This window comes from Pseudophryne corroboree, chromosome 3 (assembly GCF_028390025.1).
Source record: "Pseudophryne corroboree isolate aPseCor3 chromosome 3, aPseCor3.hap2, whole genome shotgun sequence".
NCBI lineage: Eukaryota > Metazoa > Chordata > Amphibia > Anura > Myobatrachidae > Pseudophryne > Pseudophryne corroboree.
The window spans coordinates 480,008,863-480,030,515 of NC_086446.1; the positions used below are offsets into that span (position 1 = coordinate 480,008,863).

The 21,653-nt window shown below is 49.2% G+C and overlaps 1 protein-coding gene across 1 annotated transcript in view; it reads left to right on the forward strand.

The window, feature by feature from the left end:
* Positions 1-21,653, forward strand: part of CEP112 (centrosomal protein 112) — a 733,320-nt gene that overhangs the window by 26,120 nt on the left and 685,547 nt on the right. Inside the window, exons 3-4 of the mRNA XM_063960841.1 lie at positions 5,340-5,446; positions 12,185-12,375. Coding sequence (XP_063816911.1) covers positions 5,340-5,446; positions 12,185-12,375 — 298 coding nt within the window. The remainder of the gene's footprint in view (positions 1-5,339; positions 5,447-12,184; positions 12,376-21,653) is intronic.

Consider the following 21,653-nt stretch of genomic DNA (forward strand, 5'->3'; position numbering starts at 1 on the left):
GAAGCCTTCAGCTTCATGGAGGTAACGCACAGCACTGCAGCTGTGCGTCATTGCTCCCATACACCTCACACACTCCGGTCACTGTAAGGGTGCAGGGCGCGGGGGGGGGGGGGGGGGGCGGCGCCCTGGGCAGCAATATAAACATCTCTTATGGCAAAAGACAATATACATGTACAGGTGGGCACTGTACATGTATATAAAAGAGCCCCCGCCATATTTTTGTAAGTTTGAGCGGGACAGAAGCCCGCCGCCGAGGGGGCGGGGCTTCTCCCTCAGCACTCACCAGCGCCATTTTCTCTCCACAGCACCGCTGAGAGGAAGCTCCCCGGACTCTCCCCTGCTTACACACGGTGAAGGGGTGTTTAAAAGAGAGGGTTGGGGGCACATAATTGGCGGATAACATATTATACAGCGCTGCTGGGGAAAAACATTTTGTGTTGGTCTCCAGGATCATTGCGCTGGGGTGTGTACTGGCATACTCTCTCTCTGTCTCTCCAAAGGGCCTTGATAGGGATACTGTCTTCAGAAAGGGGTTCCCTGTGTGTGTGAAGTGTGTCGGTACGCGTGTGTCGACATGTTTGACGAGGAAGGCTCGCTTAATGTGGAGGGGGAGTGCTTGAATGTCATGTCGCCGTCAGCAACGCCGACACCGGAATGGGTGGATATGCTGAATGTCTTGAATGCAAATGTTAATCTATTGCATAAAAGGTTAGACAAGGCAGAAGCTAGGGATCAGTCAGGTAGCCAGACCATGCCTGTCCCTGTGGCGCCAGGCCCTTCGGGGTCTCAGAAGCGCACCATATCGCAGATCAATGACACAGATACCTACACGGATACTGACTCTAGTGTCGACTATGAAGATGCAAAATTACAGCCGAAGGTGGCAAAAGGTATTCGGTACATGATTATTGCCATTAAAGAGGTTTTGCATATTACTGAAGAACCCCCGGTCCCTGACACGAGGGTACACATGTATAAAGGGAAAAAGCCTGAAGTCACCTTTCCATCCTCATTTGTACTAAGTGAATTGTGCGAAAAGGCTTGGGAATCTCCGGATAGGAGACCACAAGTTCCCAAAAGGATTCTTATGGCGTATCCTTTTCCACAAACTGATAGGATACGCTGGGAATCTTCGCCTAAAGTAGACAAGGCGCTGACACGCTTGTCCAAAAAGGTGGCACTGCCTTCTCAGGATACGGCTTCCCTCAAGGAACCTGCTGACCGCAGGCAGGAAATTACCTTGAAGCACATTTACACTCATTCAGGTACTATTGCTAGACCGGCTATGGCGTCGGCCTGGGTTTGTAGTGCGGTTGTGGCATGGGCAGATTCCTTATCTACGGAGATTGACACCTTAGATAGGGATGCTATTCAAATGACCATAGAGCATATCAGAGATGCTGCCTTGTATATGAGAGATGCTCAGAGAGACATTTGTTTATTAAGCTCCAGAATAAATGCTATGTCTATTTCTGCTAGGCGGCTCTTGTGGACCCGACAGTGGACGGGAGATGCCGAATCAAATCGGCATATGGAGTCCTTGCCTTACAAAGGGGAGGAGTTGTTTGGAGACGGCCTCTCGGACCTTGTCTCTACGGCTACGGCTGGTAAGTCGAATTTCTTACCTTATGTTCCCCCGCAGCATACAAAAAAGGCACCTCATTATCAAATGCAGTCCTTTCGTTCCAATAAAAATAAAAGGTACGGGGATCGTCCTTTGTTGCCAGAGGGAAAGGTAGGGGAAAGAAGCTGCACACAGCTAGTTCCCAAGAGCAAAAGTCCTCCCCTGCCTCTGCAAAGTCCACCGCATGACGCTGGGGCTTCCCAGGGGGACGCAGATCTAGTGGGGGCTCGTCTTCGGTTTTTCAGCCACGTCTGGGTTCACTCGCAGGTGGATCCCTGGGCATTAGAGATTGTTTCTCAGGGATACAGGCTGGAATTCGAAGACTTGCCTCCTCGCCGGTTTTTCAAATCGGCTCTGCCAGCTTCCCCGTCAGACAGGGAGCTAGTGTTGGCGGCAATCCAAAAATTGTATATTCAACAGGTGATTGTCACAGTTCCTCATCTCCAGCAAGGAGAGGGATATTACTCGACCCTGTTTGTGGTTCCGAAACCGGACGGTTCGGTCAGACCCATTTTAAACCTAAAATCTCTGAACCTGTACTTGAAGAGGTTCAAGTTCAAGATGGAATCACTCAGGGCGGTCATCGCCAGCCTGGAGGGGGGGGATTGGATGGTGTCTCTGGACATAAAGGATGCATACCTTCATGTTCCGATATTCCCCCCTCATCCGGCGTTCCTGAGATTTGCAGTGCAGGATTGTCACTACCAATTTCAGACGTTGCCGTTTGGGCTTTCCACGGCCCCGAGGATTTTCACCAAGGTAATGGCGGAAATGATGGTGCTCCTGCGCAGGCAGGGGATCACAATTATCCTATACTTGGACGATCTCCTCATAAAGGCGAGATCTCGGGAGAAGTTGCTGGACAGTGTGTCTCTGTCCATGAAGACGTTACAGATACACGGCTGGATTCTCAATATACCGAAGTCCCAGCTAGTCCCTACAACGCGTCTGACCTTTTTGGGCCTGATTCTAGACACAGACCAGAAAAAGTTTTTTCTTCCGATCGAAAAGGTTCAGGAGCTCATAGCCATGGTCAGGAACCTCTTAAAACCAAAAAAGGTTTCAGTGCATCATTGCACGCGGGTCCTGGGGAAGATGGCTTCATACGAGGCCATCCCTTTCGGCAGGTTCCATGCGAGGACCTTTCAATGGGACCTCTTGGACAAGTGGTCCGGGTCCCATTTACGAATGCATCAAAGGATCACCCTGTCTCCCAGGACCAGGGTATCTCTCCTGTGGTGGCTGAATAGTGCTCACCTGCTAGAGGGTCGCAGGTTCGGCATTCAGGACTGGGTCCTGGTGACCACGGACGCAAGCCTCCGAGGCTGGGGAGCAGTAACACTGGGAAGAAATTTCCAAGGTCTCTGGTCAAACCTAGAGACTTGTCTCCACATCAACGTCCTGGAGTTGAGGGCCATATACAACGCCCTGTGTCAAGCGGAGGAATTGCTTCGGAGAAAACCGGTTTTGATTCAGTCGGACAACGTCACGGCAGTGGCTCATATAAACCGGCAAGGCGGAACAAGGAGCAGAGTGGCCATGGCAGAAGCGACCAGGATTCTACGCTGGGCGGAAGGCCATGTAAGCGCACTATCAGCAGTGTTCATCCCGGGGGTGGACAACTGGGAGGCGGACTTCCTCAGCAGGCACGACCTGCATCCGGGAGAGTGGGGACTTCATCAAGAAGTCTTCGCACAGATCACGGATCGATGGGGACTGCCTCAAATCGACATGATGGCATCCCGTCTCAACAAAAAGCTAAAGCGGTATTGCGCCAGGTCAAGGGACCCTCAGGCGGTAGCGGTAGACGCTCTGGTGACACCTTGGGTGTTCAGATCGGTCTATGTGTTTCCTCCTCTTCCTCTCATACCCAAAGTGTTGAGAATAATAAGAATGAGCAGGGTCAGAACAATCCTCATTGTTCCAGATTGGCCACGGAGGACTTGGTATCCGGAGCTGTAAGAGTTGCTCACAGAAGATCCGTGGCCTCTTCCTCTAAGGCAGGACCTGCTGCGGCAGGGGCCCTGTCTGTTCCAAGACTTACCGGGGCTGCGTTTGACGGCATGGCGGTTGAACGCCGGATCCTAGCGGAAAAAGGAATTCCGGAGGAAGTCATTCCTACCCTGATCAAGGCTAGGAAAGACGTGACGTTAAAACATTATCACCGTATATGGCGGAAATATGTTTCTTGGTGTGAGGCCAGAGCTGCTCCTACGGAGGAGTTCCATTTGGGCCGTCTGCTTCACTTCCTTCAAACAGGAGTGACTTTGGGCCTAAAATTAGGGTCCATAAAGGTCCAAATTTCGGCCTTATCCATTTTCTTTCAAAGAGAATTAGCCTCTCTTCCTGAAGTACAGACTTTTGTGAAGGGGGTGCTGCATATTCAGCCTCCCTTTGTGCCTCCGGTGGCGCCTTGGGATCTTAACGTGGTGTTACGTTTCCTCAAGTCACCTTGGTTTGAACCACTCAAAACTGTGGAGTTGAAATACCGTACGTGGAAAGTGGTCATGTTGTTGGCATTAGCTTCGGCTAGACGTGTTTCAGAATTGGCGGCTTTATCACATAAAAGCCCATACTTGGTTTTTCACGTGGATAGGGCAGAGTTGGGGACTCGTCCTCAATTTCTGCCAAAGGTGGTCTCATCTTTTCATATGAACCAACCTATTGTCGTGCCTGTGGCTACACGGGACTTGGAGGATTCCGAGTCCCTGGATGTGGTCAGGGCTTTGAAGATTTATGTGACCAGAACGGCTAGAATCAGGAAGACTGAAGCTCTGTTTGTTCTGTATGCGGCCATCAAGGTTGGCGCTCCTGCTTCAAAGCAGACTATTGCTCGCTGGATCTGTAACATGATTCAGCAGGCGCATTCTACGGCAGGATTGCCGTTACCGAAATCGGTTAAGGCCCATTCCACTAGGAAAGTGGGCTCTTCTTGGGCGGCTGCCCGAGGGGTCTCGGCATTACAGTTGTGCCGAGCAGCTACTTGGTCGGGGTCTAACACCTTTGCAAAGTTCTATAAGTTTGATACCCTGGCTGAGGAGGACCTCCTGTTTGCTCAATCGGTGCTGCAGAGTCATCCGCACTCTCCCGCCCGTTTGGGAGCTTTGGTATAATCCCCATGGTCCTTACGGAGTCCAAGCATCCTCAAGGACGTTAGAGGAAATAAGATTTTACTTACCGGTAAATCTATTTCTCGTAGTCCGTAGAGGATGCTGGGCGCCCGTCCCAAGTGCGTACTTCTACTGCAAGACTTGTATATAGTTATTGCTTACATAAGGGTTATGTTATAGTTTATCGGTTGAACCGTGGCTATGTTGTTGTTCATACTGTTAACTGGGTAGTTTATCCCAAGTTATACGGTGTGGCTGGTATGGATCTCGCGCTTAGATTTACAAAAATCCTTCCTCGTACTGTCCATCTCCTCTGGGCACAGCTTCCCTAACTGAGGTCTGGAGGAGGGGCATAGAGGGAGGAGCCAGTGCACACCCAGAGTCCAAACCTTTCTTAAAGTGCCCTATCTCCTGCGGAGCCCGTCTATTCCCCATGGTCCTTACGGAGTCCCAGCATCCTCTACGTACTACGAGAAATAGATTTACCGGTAAGTAAAATCTTATTTTTTCTGTATAAAATTGTTGTTGACCAGTATTATTGTTAAGCCCTCTTACTGGATTTATAGTGAAGAGAAAGTGACCGGTCACATTAACTGTTATTCTAGGAGGACCATGAGCAATCAAGAGCAGACCTGGGAAAGCCTGGATGCAGAATTTGATCATTACCTGGTGGATATGAAACCGTATGTCCTCAAACTACCTCAAAAACAGGGTAAGACACAGGGGCACATGCAGTGTCCATGGCAGAGTGGTCTGAAGTAAATAGTCCTCATAAAAGGTGCAACTAGACGTTTGTGGGTTCCGGAAAGCAACATTTTGTATGCTACTCTCGTAGATATTAAGGTTATAAAAAGACACATGGGGGGGGGGGGGGGCTGCCTTTGAGACAGTGTGGCAGGAAAATGTGTGTTGAATTGCATACAATGATATGTGTCACTCAAATATTTCAGAGCACTGCGTCTTTCTGCTTTAATGAAATGTATTATTGAGATGCTGACATAGGACAGGAGTTCTCTACTTAGTCATTGGATATTGTCACAAGATTGTATCTCACTCTGATACATTTTCATTCACTCTTTCTAACAGCTAGATTATCTGCTACATTTTCCCCCCAACATTTATGTAAAATCTAATGTTTCCATATTTATTTATTTATTTTTTACTATAATGGCAATATATTTTGTAATTCTCTAGAGTAAATGAGGCAAAAGTGGAGGGACCCTGCTTTTGAGAGGTTACAATTTAATAGGAGGCAAGGTAATTGGTACAGGCGACACAAGTGACCCTGAAAATGTGTAATTTCAGGGAAGGCTGGAAACAAGGTAAAGGATAAAGCATAGGGGTATAGTTACCAAAGAGCAGGTTTGTACAAGTGGAGATGTTGTCCATAAAAAAACAATCCAATTCTACTTCTTTATCTAGCACCTTCTAGAAGACAATCGTTAGAATCTGGTTGTTGTGGTCAACATCTCCACTTCTATATACCGGTAACTGCACTTTAGCAAATATACCCCTTAGTGTACCAGAGGATAGGTTCACATGGGAGAAGCCTAAAGAGTGGGGTATGGAGTACTGAAAGGTGTGAGTCTGATAAAGTGATATAAGGAGGGGGACAGAGATGCATGCAGCATTATTGAGTGCTTTGAAGGCAATGACCAGGGTTTTGAATTATAACCTGCCAGAAACCAAAACCACTGCATCAACTGTCAGAGGGTAGTTCGATTGGTCGATAGACAGTATGTAAAGTTATAGACACTTATTATAATTTTTCTCGCAGCCTCAGGAACTGTAAGAAAAGGCACTATCAGGGCTTTGAAATGTGGGGAAAAACCATTGTTTCCGCAGTTTACACGGAATCAGTAGGTTAACGCGTGTAAACCCCTGATTTACTATGCAAGGAAAAGGCTATTTATTTTTACACTGCAATTTAGATTTTCAGTTTGAACACACCCCAGCCAATTCTAAGTCACTGTGCACATGTTATATCTGCCCCACCTGCAGTGCAACATAGTTTTGCCCATTAGTGTGCTTTTTTAGTTTGCTAGCCACTCTGAATAACCCCATATTACGTTGATTTTGTATGATTCCTGATGCCTTGCACACTCTGAAGGTTTCTTTCATTTTGTGATGGATATCGGACCATAGTTACCAAAGCAATCTTAACATTTATTGTATAAAACATCTCTTCATCTCTTTCTCCCTTTTGAAGGAAACGTATGGGGTCTCGGACCATTACAGGTTTCCTTATAACCAACTTGCGCACTATATCAAATCTCTCTCCCCCATAAAGTTACAACCGAGGTCTCCAGACCCTATAGCTCAAGTTGCAGATACACTTTTAAATGCTACCTACAAAACAAAATATATCTACCAGAAACTCATATCTCCTGGTAAATACACTGTATGAGAATCCACAGCTTAGCTGTGGAGGAAATATATTTTGTCCCCCATAACTGGAACCATGCTATTTAAATACTATCATAAAACGTTGAAAACGTTACACACATCCTCCCTTCAAGAAGCTCATATCAAAACATTGTACATATCACAGAAACAAAGGAACTTTTTTGTCCAGGAAGAGGATGGCTCGTGTCCTAAATGCCACCATTCCTCGGCCACATTCTTCCACAATATTTGGTCCTTTGGACAGATTAAACCTTTTTTGGCATAAAATAAGTTACTTTATTAACTCATCTTTCTGTTTAAATATCCTCCTAGACCCAATTTCGATGTTATTTGCCAATATTGATAGTGTCCCTGGCTGCCTGTGATAAGTATCTTATACCATTTTTAATGGTGCTGATCACTGTGGCCAAAAGATAATCTTCAATTCTTGGATTTCCAAAACTGCCCCTTCCGTTACGGAAGTTCACAACATGTTACGGAAACTATTGTATTTTGAACGATACTCGCTGTTACCGAACGTTCAGGGGGGATCTAAAAAGTTCTTTGATAAATGGAGACCCTATATTATTACAAGATCTCCTGAGGAATATTCCCAGATTACAATACTCTTTGGGGGTCATTCCGAGTTGATCGCTCGCTAGCTTTTTTTTTTTGCAGCGCTGCGAACAGATAGTCGGTGCCTATAGGGGAGTGTATTTATGCTTTGCAAGTGTGCGAACACGTGCAGCCGAGCACTACATAAAGTTTTGTGCACTTTCTGAGTAGCTAAGAACTTACTCAGCCACTGCAATCACTTCAGCCTGTTCTTGTCCGGAATTGACGTCAGACACCCGCCCTGCAAACGCTCGGACACGCCTGCGTTTTTCCAAACACTCCCAGAAAATGGTCAGTTGCCACCCACAAATGCCCTCTTTCTGTCAGCGTCCTTGCGATTGGCTGTGCGAATGGATTCGTTGTTAAATCCATCGTTCAGCAACGATCTGCTTTGTACCCATATGACGCGCCTGCGCATTGCGGTGCATACGCATGCGCAGTAGTGACCTGATCGCAGGGCAGCGAAAAATCTTAGTGTGCGATCAGGTCGGAATGACCCCCTTTGAACGAGTTGTTACATAGCTCACTCTCTTTCTCTGGTGATGGTCAGACTTGGCAAATGGCTTTGAAGAAAACACTGCATACTGTATTCTTCATTACCTATGTATTGATACTGGTTTGTTGAGGTCTCTTCGTCCACATGCCCCTCCCCTCTTCTCACCATTCCCCCCCCCTTTTTTTTTCTCCCCATCTTCTTCCTTCTCACTCCTTATTCCTCTTTCTTTTTCTTTGTGTTTTCTATAGTATTTGCAATATTATAGGCAGCCATTTGCATATTGTATGATGGTTTCTCTTTTTCTTTTTTCTCTTCTGTCCTTCTGCATTACGCTTGCTAGTTATAACAATGTACATTTTGATCACAGAAGACAATAAGAGAGACAACAGAATTCTTATGTAGATAAATTGCAAAGATCTCTTCATTCAACAAAACCTTTTTTCAGGTGCAGGGATGTTGCGGATGGGTGAAGGATTCCGGAGGTGCTGTGGGATGGGAAGGGGCGTGGGTGGGGTAGGGGGTCCGGAGGCGCCGTGGGTGGGGGAGGGGAAGGTGCAGGTGGTGCGGCGGATGGGGAAAGGGGTCCGGAGGCGCTGCAGGTGGTGGAGGGGCAGGTGCAGGGGTGCCATGGGTGGGGGAGGGGGGGACAGTGGATGGAGGAGGGTGTCTGCGGGTGGAGGGGGGGCAGGTGTGGGGGGAGACATATATGGGGGTAGATGGTGGAGGGGGTCTGGAGGTGCTGTGGGTGGTGGAGGGGCGGCGGAGTGGGAGCCGCCGGTGGTGTAGGGGGTCTGGAGACACAGCGTGTGGGGGAGGGGTGGAGTGCCGCATGTGGTGGTGGGGAAGGTGCGGAGGTGTGGTGCATTGGGGAGGGGTCTGGAGGCGCTGCGGGTACTATACCTGGCAAAAAGGTAGTTGGAGGGTATGCAGTAACAGGGCCAGGACAGGGGTGACGGGGCCAGGACCGGGGTGACGGGGCCAGGACCGGGGTGACGGGGCCAGGACCGGGGTGACGGGGCCAGAACAGGGGTGACGGGGCCAGGACAGGGGCGACGGGGCCAGGACAGAAATGACAGGGACAGGATAAGGGGTGACAGGGCTAGGGTAGGGGCGGCAGGACCAGGACAGGGGTGACAGGACCAGGATAAGGGTGACAGGGCCAGGATAAGGGTGAAAGGACCAAGATAAGGGTGACAGGGCAAGGCCAGGGGTGACAGGGACATGACAGAACACAGGGCATGGGAGGGATTGGTATCAGGGACAAAACAGTGGTGACAGACAGATGTGTCTTACCGGAGTCACTGCTGCTGGCTGCTGCTGTTCCACTCCAACCTGTTGGGATCTGCTGCTGGTGGAGACTTGGCATGGCTGACTCTCAGGCTGGAGTCCTGCTTCCTCTGCCCGTCCGCATCCCTCCCCCCTCCTCAGTCACACACCGCGGACCTCGCGCGGCTGCCGGGCACTGTGGTAAGGGGAGACTGGGAGTGACTGGTTAGCCCCCAGGAGACGCTGCGGCTGGAGGGAGGAGGGGGTCATAGCATGCACGCGGCGCGTACCTCGCAGCTGCCGGGTACTGTGGTAAGGGGAGACTGGGAGTGACTGGTTAGCCCCCAGTAGACACTGCGGCTGGAGGGAGGAGGGGGTCATAGCATGCACGCGGCGCAGACCTCGCGGCTGCCGGGCACTGTGGTAAGGGGAGACTGGGAGTGACTGGTTAGCCCCCAGGAGACGCTGCGGCTGGAGGGAGGAGGGGGTTGGAGCCTGCAAGCAGCGTGGACTTCTGCAGCGCTGCCCGCTGGCTAAAGTGTGAGGAGCTGGGTGCACCTCCCTGCAGGTAGCGGTGGGGTTGCTGGGGCTGGAGATAACAGAGGCGGTACGGAACCTGCACAGCGGCAGGTGCCCCACAAAACTGCAGCTAAGAAGCGTGGAGTGTGCCAGAAAGTGACGCTCCTCCGCGCCAGAGAGGGGGGGGGGGGGTCAAGCACACAGTGAGCCGGTGCCCGTCTGGCATACCCCCTCACACACACACCCCCTTACCTCCCAACTGTCCCGATTTTCGCGGGACAGTCCAATTTTTTGGGGTCTGTCCCGCTGTCCCACCCGCGGGCCGCAGTGTCCCACGTGGGGGTGGGGGCAGTTGGGAAGCTCCTGTACTCGCTGTTCTGCTAGTACAGCGAGTACAGGAGTCTATTTAGTGGAGACAGAGGGAGAGGGGGCATCAGGGGGTACGGATTAAGAGGGGGTTCCGGCAGCAGAGCCGTATTAAGGGGGGGGGGCCCAGGGGGTACGTACCGCGGGCCCCACAGTTTTAGGGGGCCCCCGGCTGGAGTAGCTCTGTCCCAGCTCTGAAGCTCCCCCGTCCTGCCAGTAACAGCAGCAGCATTGTCCTACAGTCAGCACACGCTGCTGCATGTTGGCAGGCCTGTGCGGGTGTGTGTGTGGGGGGGGGGGTCTGGATTTACCCCTAGCTGAGGGGCCAAAATCCCTTTAAAAAAAAAAATCCCGGAATTTGCATAAGGGGGGCGTGGCCACGTGGGCCGCGATTAGGCCACGCCCCCAACCCCACAGCAGGCACAGCGATGAGATGACTCAAGTGCCCTGGGCCCCCCAGACTCATAATCCGCCCCTGGGGGCATGCCAGCAGCTCACAGAGCGCTGGGCATGCCCCCTCACTGATGAAAACGGGGGCGTGGCTCGCAAGCGCGGGTCCTCCCGCGAAGCCACACCCCCTTTCGTTGACCACACCCCCTTTTCGCAGTGCGTGTGTCCCTCATTCTGCCTAAAGAAAGCTGGGAGGTATGCACCCCTTTCTGTGCCATGCCCATAGCATCTGCTTCTGCTCCTAGTCTCCTATACATTTGCCCAGATCTGTGACTCATTTGACTAACTCCGCCCAGTGTTGTGACTCCGCCCAGCATTAGCAAATGAAGCACAAAGTCACAGATCTGGGCTATTATATAGGAGATATGTATGTGTGTATGTTCTCTTCTCTGCAAAAATTCAATAAAAATATGTTTAAATAAAAAAAAAAAAAAAAAAAAAGTTGGATCAACCAACAGAATTACTTTTTAGTGGGACGGAAACTTGAAGAAGAGATGTGATCAGTGGTTTCACATGAGGCTATAGGTCTGTGAAAGCCTTGTAGCACTTTCTGTGTCTCTTGCCAAACACTGAACTTCAGTACAATTTCTCCCTCTCTTGTTTGTTCTCTCCAGCCCTCTTTTGTAGCTGTAGTCTTTAGAAACCCAGCTTGTATGTCAGTGAGGTGACTAGCATGCGGTTTCATAGCAGGATCATTGCCGGGAGTGGTCCCTGTCTTTTCGGTTTGTTCAGAGCGGTATTAGAACAGAATGTTACTCGTGGTAATCACTATTATTTATAGCAATAAGCGTATACAATCTTGTTCTAGGGAGAGAAGAACATGTATCCATCCAGTACTTGCATCATTAAGAGCATGCACTGATGTGGGCAGAAGAGACGAAGCAAATAAAGGTTCTGTTTAATGTTTTCAACTAGAGTGCAGTAAATTTTACCCCAGTACAATAATATGTAAAGCACAATTAGGTATAGAGCGTCTGTGCTCTCTGAACGATACTATCATATTATTGTACAAGGAGTACGATGTAAGTAACAGTCACCAGAGGGCAGACTCTGCTCACATAATGAGAGGACTGCTAATACTCATATCATAGCACTTCTTCTGGGCCGAGCACGGGATGATCACCCATATTCTAGTGTATTTATTACAGTATTGTCCTGTGCTCTGTTATTAATATGTAAATGTTAGAAATGACACCTGTCTCCACTTCTGAGTAAATCCTAGATCGCGCTCACAATGTAATGGGGGTTATTGTATTATACTGTGCTGCTATACAGTAACAATGTCACTGTGAGATCAGTCACGCACATTAGTAAGATACTTCTGCCACTGAAAGTGTGTTTTCTGTTAATCAGACCGCCAGCGATGTGCCTTGTGGATTAAAAAGCTATGTGATCCATCAGGAGCAGGGACTGGCGTTACTGGCAGGAAGAACCGGAACTTGTACGCCAAGCTTCTCCTTCATATGCTGAAGAGTGGGTTGCTAGGGGGACCATTCACCCACAAACCTGAAGAGGGCATGCTCAAACCCTTACCCACATATATGGTATGTAATAAGGTACTGCTCTGTCTGCCTTCAGGTTCTCGGGATTTATATTTGCATTTGTCTGTTTAGTGGTCAAGCAGGCTTATCCTTGTGTCTTAATACTGATTTAAGGCAAATTAAGTGGTTTTATATTTTAATTCTTGTTTCACAATCTGGTTAGATATGTCTACCTCACTCTCCTATCTGTTTATGACTGGTCTTTTCTTTTAGGTTAATGTAAAACTGTCTATCACGTGGGTCTGTGCTTTCCTCTACAGACCTTCTTTTGTGTCCAGCTTCTTCAGAAGCCCTTTATTACGACTGTGGGCCAGTGGACACAATTCCTGTGTTAGTGGATTTGTTTTTTCCCTTGTCTCCTAGAGGATACTGGGGTTCCATTTAGTACCATGGGGGTATAGATGGGTCCACTAGGAGCCATGGGCACTTTAAGAATTTGATAGTGTGAGCTGGCTCCTCCCCCTATGCCCCTCCTACCAGACTCAGTTTAGAAAATGTGCGCGGAGGACCCGGTCACGCTTATGGAAGCTTCTGAAGAGTTTTCTGCATTTATTTTATGTGTTTGTTATTTTCAGGCAGGGCTGGTTGGCACCAGCCTGTCTGCTTCGTGGGACTTGGCGGGATGGAACGGCCCAACCTCTTGAAGGGTTAGTGGTCCCGTTCCCCGCTGACAGGACACTGAGCTCCTGAGGGAACTATTCGCAAGCCCTACCACGGCTAGCGTACATTCCCGCAGCACGCCGCCACCCCTAACAGTGTCTGAAGAGTGGTGAGTACTACGCCGACGTTCCGACTAGTGGGCCGCCGGCCATTAGGGTGGCATGAGGGTACGGAGACGCACGGCTTCTAACCGGGGTGGAATGCGTCTCCAGACAGTACACAGCTGCGTCTCAGTACACTGTACACAGTACCCACACTGGCAAAAATAGTCTTAAACCGGTTTTCTCTCCATTTGAAGCAACAGATTACCTCAGTCAGTATAAAAAAAGCGAGAAGACCGTGCGCCATTGAAGGGGTGGGGCTTCACCATGAGAGGATCCAGCAGCTCACCGGCGCCATTTTCCCTCTGCAGTGGACACAGACGCTGACTGACAGGGACGCGCAGCTCCTCCAGTGTAACTCCATATTATATCAGCGGTACCAGGAGGTCATAGCAGGGGGGGTGGGGCGATTTATTAGTGTACTGCGACCCGGCTAAGCTTGGCATTAGCGATAAGGGCGCGGTGGGGGCTGGGTCCAATTAACTCTGTGGGGTAAATTTACTAAGGTCCCGATTTTGACCGAGATGCCGTTTTTTCATCAAAGTGTCATCTCGGTAATTTACTAAGCAATAATCACGGCAGTGATGAGGGCATTCGTAATTTTTTGGAAGTCCAACAAAAAAATTACGAATGAATACACCATCGGTCAAAACGCGGCTGTTTAACTATGAATCTCGGTAATTTACTAAGAAGTGCAAAGCAAAAAAAAACAAACACTGCCGTGAAAAATTACAACTCGTAAAAAAGTGCAAAAAAAACCCAGACCTGCTTTTTTAATCCGTGATTGTATAGGCATGCAGGGATCCATGAGATCCGTGCATGTATATCAGTGGGAAGGGGTGGAAAAGTGGTTATTTTCTTAAAAAAAATTGCGTGGGGTCCCCCCTCCTAAGCATAACCAGCCTCGGGCTCTTTGAGCCGATCCTGGTTGCAGAAATATGGGGAAAAAATTGACAGGGGTTCCCCCATATTTAAGCAACCAGCATCGGGCTCTGCGCCTGGTCCTGGTTCCAAAAATACGGGGGACAAAAAGAGTAGGGGTCCCCCGTATTTTTAAAACCAGCACCGGGCTCCACTAGCTGGACAGATAATGCCACAGCCGGGGGTCACTTTTATATAGTGCCCTGCGGCCGTGTCATCAAAAATCCAACTAGTCACCCCTGGCCGGGGTACCCTGGGGGAGTAGGGACCCCTTCAATAAAGGGGTCCCCCCCCCCAGCCACCCAAGGGCCAGGGGTGAAGCCCGAGGCTGTCCCCCCCATCCAATTGGCTGTGGATGGGGGGCTGATAGCCTTTTGTGAAAATGAAAAGATATTGTTTTTAGTAGCAGTACTACAAGGCCCAGCAAGCCTCCCCCGCATGCTGGTACTTGGAGAACCACAAGTACCAGCATGCGACGGAAAAACGGGCCCGCTGGTACCTGTAGTACTACTACTAAAAAAATACCCCAAAAAAGACAATACACACACACCTTGAAAGTAAAGTTTTATTACATGCATCCACACAAACATACATACATACTTACCTTATGTTCACACGAGGGTCTGTCCTCTTCTCCAGTAGAATCCATGGGTACCTGTTGAATAAATTCTACTCACCAGATCCAGGGTCCCAGGCTCCTCGTAGCATCCATTTGTAATCCACGTACTTGAATAAAATAAAAAAACGGAGAGCCGAGCCACGCACTGAAAGGGGACCCATGTTTGCACATGGGTCCCCTTTCCCCGAATGCCAGAAACCCACTCTGACTGATGTCTAAGTGGGTTTCTTCAGCCAATCAGGGAGCGCCACGTTGTAGCACCCTCCTGATCGGCTGTGTGCTCCTGTACTGTCTGACAGGCGGCACACGGCAGTGTTACAATGTAGCGCCTATGCGCTCCATTGTAACCAATGGTGGGAACTTTCTGCTCAGCGGTGAGGTCACTTTCGGTCAACCGCAGGGCAGAAAGTTCCCACCATTGGTTACAATGGAGCGCATAGGCGCTACATTGTAACACTGCCGTGTGCCGCCTGTCAGACAGTACAGGAGCACACAGCCGATCAGGAGGGTGCTACAACGTGGCGCTCCCTGATTGGCTGAAGAAACCCACTTAGACATCAGTCAGAGTGGGTTTCTGGCATTCGGGGAAAGGGGACCCATGTGCAAACATGGGTCCCCTTTCAGTGCGTGGCTCTCCGTTTTTTTATTTTATTCAAGTACGTGGATTACAAATGGATGCTACGAGGAGCCTGGGACCCTGGATCTGGTGAGTAGAATTTATTCAACAGGTACCCATGGATTCTACTGGAGAAGAGGACAGACCCTCGTGTGAACATAAGGTAAGTATGTATGTATGTTTGTGTGGATGCATGTAATAAAACTTTACTTTCAAGGTGTGTGTGTATTGTCTTTTTTTGGGTATTTTTTTAGTAGTAGTACTACAGGTACCAGCGGGCCCGTTTTTCCGTCGCATGCTGGTACTTGTGGTTCTCCAAGTACCAGCATGCGGGGGAGGCTTGCTGGGCCTTGTAGTACTGCTACTAAAAACAATATCTTTTCATTTTCACAAAAGGCTATCAGCCCCCCATCCGCAGCCAATTGGATGGGGGGGGACAGCCTCGGGCTTCACCCCTGGCCCTTGGGTGGCTGGGGGGGGGGACCCCTTGATTGAAGGGGTCCCCACTCCCCCAGGGTACCCCGGCCAGGGGTGACTAGTTGGATTTTTGATGCCACGGCCGCAGGGCACTATATAAAAGTGACCCCCGGCTGTGGCATTATCTGTCCAGCTAGTGGAGCCCGGTGCTGGTTTTAAAAATACGGGGGACCCCTACTCTTTTTGTCCCCCGTATTTTTGGAACCAGGACCAGGCGCAGAGCCCGATGCTGGTTGCTTAAATATGGGGGAACCCATGTCATTTTTTTCCCCATATTTCTGCAACCAGGATCGGCTCAAAGAGCCCGAGGCTGGTTATGCTTAGGAGGGGGGACCCCACGCAATTTTTTTTTAAGTTTTACAGTGTTTATTTAAAAAAAAAAAAAAAAATGAACCCCAGCACGGATCACACAGATCCGGCCGAGATTCATTGTGATAAAGTCGGCAGTGTTTTGCTAATCACTGCCGTACAAAACGGGAAAAAAACACGAATGACATCGACATCGGAACAAATGAAAAATCCGAATACGACAGCTTAGTAAATTAGGCGTAATAAATTCAAAAAGTTGCAGTTTTACACTTTCGATGTCATTCGTGATTGAACTTTGACCTTTTTCCGAAAATTACGAATGTTAGTAAATTTACCCCTGTGTCTCCTGAAGGGCTCTTTGTGGGTTAACTGTGCTTAACCTTTTCCTGTTTGTGTGTGTGCTGTCACATTTACATTATGTCAGGCAAAGAGTGTGTTTCTTTTACAGCGGAGTGTTCCTCTTCACCAGGGGGCTCACTACTAGGTACTCAGGGCAGTGCACCTTCCCAGAATAGCGGGGCTGAACTGGAATGGGTTAATTCCATTAAGGGAATGATCTCCAATATTTCTACAAAACTATCCCGCAATGAGAAAGAGACGCAATACTTAAGACAGACTGTGAATGAGTTTAGGAATAGAGACTCAGTCCACAAACCAGCGTCTCAATCCCCTCCCATTTGTCCGCAAAAATTATCTCTGGCACATATGCTGCAGTCTGACGCTGACGGGTCAGACATGGAGGAGGGTGAGATGGATTTGGAGGGGGGGGGATGCTACTCTGTCACAGGGAATAGAGGCTATCAGAGATGTTCTGCAAATTCCTGATGTCAGAGGAGTGTGAGGAATCTTATTTTAATGTACAAAATAAGTCCTCCGTCACTTTTTCTGCGTCAAAGGAATTGAATACCCTGTTTGAAGAACCATGGGTTAATCCTGATAAGAAATTTCAAATCCCTAAAAGGTTGATCTCCACAAAAATACATACACCTGGCGCCACTCTCCTCAAAGTAATTAGCAGCTAATCTCGGGGATTAAGTTCCAAATACCCCAAGTTTAAAAGCAAAAAAAGAAGAAAAGAATGAGACAGCGCTTCTTACTTTGAAAAAGATTTTTTATATATATATGAAACACAATAAATCTCAATATCACATATGAATACCGGCCAGTATTCTTTAAAAAACAATTCTATATTTATATTATACAATCTTAAAACAGCAAAAGCCACTTGATACTTTATGGAGCTGCCAATTTCAATACTCTATTAGCTACAATACAGCTGTAGTTTTAACTTGCATAAATATTCATCTATCCTCTATGGAGACAAATTAGCAGATATCATATCCAGGTTGGAATCCCACTGTAATTATTTTCAGCACAGTTCTTTTAGGTACAACATGCAAGTATGCCAATCAAATCAAACGATGTTAGGCAGTCCTGTAAGCATGCCAAAGAATTAACAGGGTATTATGACGTGTTAGTAGAAGGCAGATCTTCCAAGGCAGTAGCAAGATCGTGTTAGTGTTATAACATGTTAGTAGAAGGCAGATCTTTCCAGCACTTTTAAGCCATGCACCAATTTACTGGTAGTTAGTATGTAGCAGTTCTTTTAGGTGCACCATGCAAAGCACCAATTACCTCTCCCAGCAACTTCTCTCCCTTGGAGCCTTGCCTGTGCTCCAAGGCTGCTGTGTGGAGTCCGTTCTGTTCCCCCTTTAGCACTGGGGTGTTTGAAAGAAGTGTGAGCCGGCCGGCTTTCAAACAATGCTGCAGGAGTGCTTTTCTCTCCCAAGGTGTTCTGCTCGTGACAAACGCGTTTCTCCGCCTCATTAGCATCGGCGGCTTCCTCAGTGTCAGTAAGAAGCGGTCTCATTCTTTTCTTCTTTTTTTGCCCTAAAAGGTTGCTCTCATCTTTTCCTTTTCCTCTGGAGTATAGGAAAAAATGGGAAAATCCACCGATAGTGGACGCATCAGTCTCTAGACTGTCAAGAAAAACTGTATTGCCTGTCCCTGGTGCAGCCTCCCTAAAAGATATGGCTGATCGTAAAATTGAGACTACACTCAAATCATTGTACACAGCTGCTGGGGTGGCCCAGAGACCAACTATTGCATGTGCGTGGATCACAAAAGCCACTGCTAAATAGTCAGGTAACCTAATTGAGGGGTTAGATTCCTTGTCCAGGGGGGATGTTGTTTTACTCCTGCAGCATATACAGGACTCTGCGAACTCTATAGTGGAAGCCATAAAACATATTGGTTTGCTTAATGCACGCACCACTGCTATGGCAGTGTCAGCACGCAGGGGCTTGTGGCTACGCCAGTGGACTGATTGTGCGGACTCCAGGAAAGACGTGGAAGGCCTACCATTCACAGGAGAGGCCTTCTTTGGAGACGAACTAGACAAATGGATCTCCAAAGCTACTGCGGGTAAGTCTACATATCTTCCTTCCGCAGCTCCCCCAGCCAGGAAATCTTATTGAGCTTCAAATTTACAGTCCTTTCGGACAGCCAAGTTTAAGGGAAAATCCAGAGGTGCTTCTACGGCCTCCAGAGGCCCAAGAGGTAAACCACGCAAACCAGCAACTGCAGGTGTTCAGGAACAGAGCTCAGACAATTCTTCAGTCACATCTGGTCAAGTTCGTGCCGGGATCCCTGGGTAATAGATCTTATTTCCCAGGGCTACAGACTGGAGTTCCAGGAGCTCCCACCTCACAGATTCTTCAAATCAGGCTTACCAGTTTCACAAGAGGCAAGTATAACTTTACAGCAGGCCATTGACTCAGATCATTGTTCCAGTTCCACCTCATCTACACAACAAGGGGTACTATTCCAACTTGTTTCGGTACAACGAAATCTGAACCACAAGACCTTGAACCCATTCTTAAGAGTGTTCAAGTTCAAGATGGTGTCTCTGAGATTGATGATCTCAGGTCTGGAGGAATTCCTAGTACGTACCTTTACATTCCGCTCTGCCTGCCTCATCAGGCTTATCTACGGTTTGCACTGCAGGACTGTCGCTACCAGTTCCAGGCCCTGCCATTTGGTTTCTCCATGGCACCGATCTGGACGATCTTCTGATAAAGGCGCCGTCCAGGGAGAGGTTGCTGGACAGCATTGGCCTCTCAACCAAACTTCTCCAGGATCACAGGTGGATTCCGAACCTTCCGAAATCTCACCTAGAGCCAACACTAAGGCTCCTATTCCTGGGAATGATACTGGACACGGAGTCGCAGAAAGTGTTCCTTCTGTTGGAAAAGGCATTGGTAATCCAGCCGATGGTTCAGGATGTCCTGAAGCCAACCTGGATATCTGTGCATCAATGCATTCGCCTTCTGGGGAAAATGGTGGCCTCTTACGAGGCGCTTCAATATGGAAGGTTTCACGCAAGACCCTTCCGGCTCGATCTGTTGGACAAATGGTCCGGATCGCATCTTCACATGCACCTGTCGCCAAAAGCCATGATCTCCCTTCTGTGGTGGCTACAGACCTCTCACCTTGTCGAGGGTCGGAGGTTTGGAATTCAGTACTGGATCCTGTTAACCACAGACGCAAGCCTCCTAGGTTGGGGATCAGTCACCCAGGGGGTGCAGTTTCAATGAAGATGGTCAAGTCCGTAAGTCATCCTTCCGATCAACATCCTGGAACTCAGGGCCATATACAACGCACTTCTGCAGGCCTCGTATCTTCTTCAGGATTGGGCCATTCAAGTCCAGTCGGATAATGTGACGGCATTAACGTACATAAACCGTCAGGGCGGAACGAAAAGCAGAGCAGCAATGTCAGAGGTGTCAAGAATTCTCCTTTGGGCAGAAAAAAACGCTGTGACGTTGTCAGCAGTCTTCATTCCGGGAGTAAACAACTGGGAAGCAGACTTCCTCAGCAGACACGACCTACACCTGGGGGAGTGGGGCCTTTACCCGGAAGTGTTCAGGTGCTTGACACATCGGTGGGTGATATCCACAAATCGACATGATGGCTTCTCGTCTCAACAAGAAGCGCAAGCGGTATTGTTCCAGGTTGTGAGACCCACAGGCAGTGGCGGTAGATGCTCTGACGACTCCATGGGTCTGTCAGATGGTGTACGTGTTTCCTCCACTTCCTCTGATCCCAAGAATTCTCAAAAGAATAAAAAGGGAAAAGGTTCAAGCAATACTCATTGCTCCGGAATGGCCAAGAAGGGCCTGGTACGCGGACCTTCTAGAGATGCTCCTCGAAGATCCGTGACCTCTACCTCTTCGCAAGGATCTTCTACAACAGGGCCCATTCGTCTATCAGGACTTGCTGCAGCTACGTTTGACGGCATGGAAGTTGAACGGCTGATTCTAGCCAGGAGAGGGAGCCCTAATAAAGTTATCCCGATTATGATCCAAGCCAGGAAGGGGGTAACGTCTAAACTTTACCACCGTATTTGGAAGAAATTGTTAGGTGCCGCGGTCCGCGGCGCCGCTCGGTCTGCTTCCGAGCGACGCTCACGGCCGCCTCACCTCCCTCCCTCCCGGCGCCTAGCAACGCCAGGACGCCGTGCGTACTGTAGCCGCCGGGTCCCTGGCAACGCTAGGACGCCGGGCGTCCTCAGTCGCTGGGTCCATAGCAACGGGGACGCCATTGGCGGACCGCGTTCCCCGTTGCCAGATAGGATTGATTAGTTGCTCGTGCAGCAGGGCAGCTGCACGGCAACTAGTAATTAGGGTCTGGGGGCTGGTCTTGCTGGCCCTCCTGTCATTGGCCAGCAGGGTCTTTTTATGGGAGCCAGCACACTGCAGCCTCGCCGGTGATAGCTTCCTGTATGCTGTTCCTGCCTTGCAACGTCTGTTCCTGGTCAGCTGTATCTGGTCGATCCTGCTCCCTGTGCTCCTGAGTTCTGGAGTTCTGGAGCCGGTCCTGGGAATCCTTCCTGTCCAGGTGAACCTGTTGCGGTCATCTGGGGGTTCTCGCTTGTTGGGGTTCTCTCCCGGTTTCGTGAGTAGCGGCTCCTGCCGCGTGTTGCGGCCTAGGCCGCTTAGTCCCTGTTTTACTTTTGTATTGGTGGTTTTTGCGGAGGTTTCCGCTTTTCACTGTCCTCCCCGGAACTCGGCGGTGCCGTGTGGGGAAGTGGACAGTGGTATCTTTTGTTGTTCTTTTCCTTTGGCGGCATGCCGCACATATATTTAGTTTTAGGGTAGTTAGTAGCCCCTAGCTTCTGTTTGCTTTAGTTAGAGGTCCCCTTGTTATTATCCTGTCTCGGTTCACGCCTTGTCGCACTCTAAGACCTGGGGGCATCGGAGTAGGGCAGACCTAATCCGCCCTTCAAACGCGGCTGCCGTGGGCCCAAGAAACCATAGTCACTCAGGCGTGAACTGACCACACGGGTAAAACAACGGAGGTAGGGTGCTAGGGGCTATTCCCGTACCATCCCTTATTTCAGCGTCACGTCCTGGTGCTCTGGACTCTCTACACAACATCTCTCTAGTTCTGAGCATCAGGAACGTAACAGAAATACGTCTCTTGGTGTGAGAGCAGAACTTATTCTGTGGTGAAATTTCACCTGGGACGTTTCCTTCTTTTTCTGCAGTCAGGTGTGGATGTGACCTTCGTCTAAGCT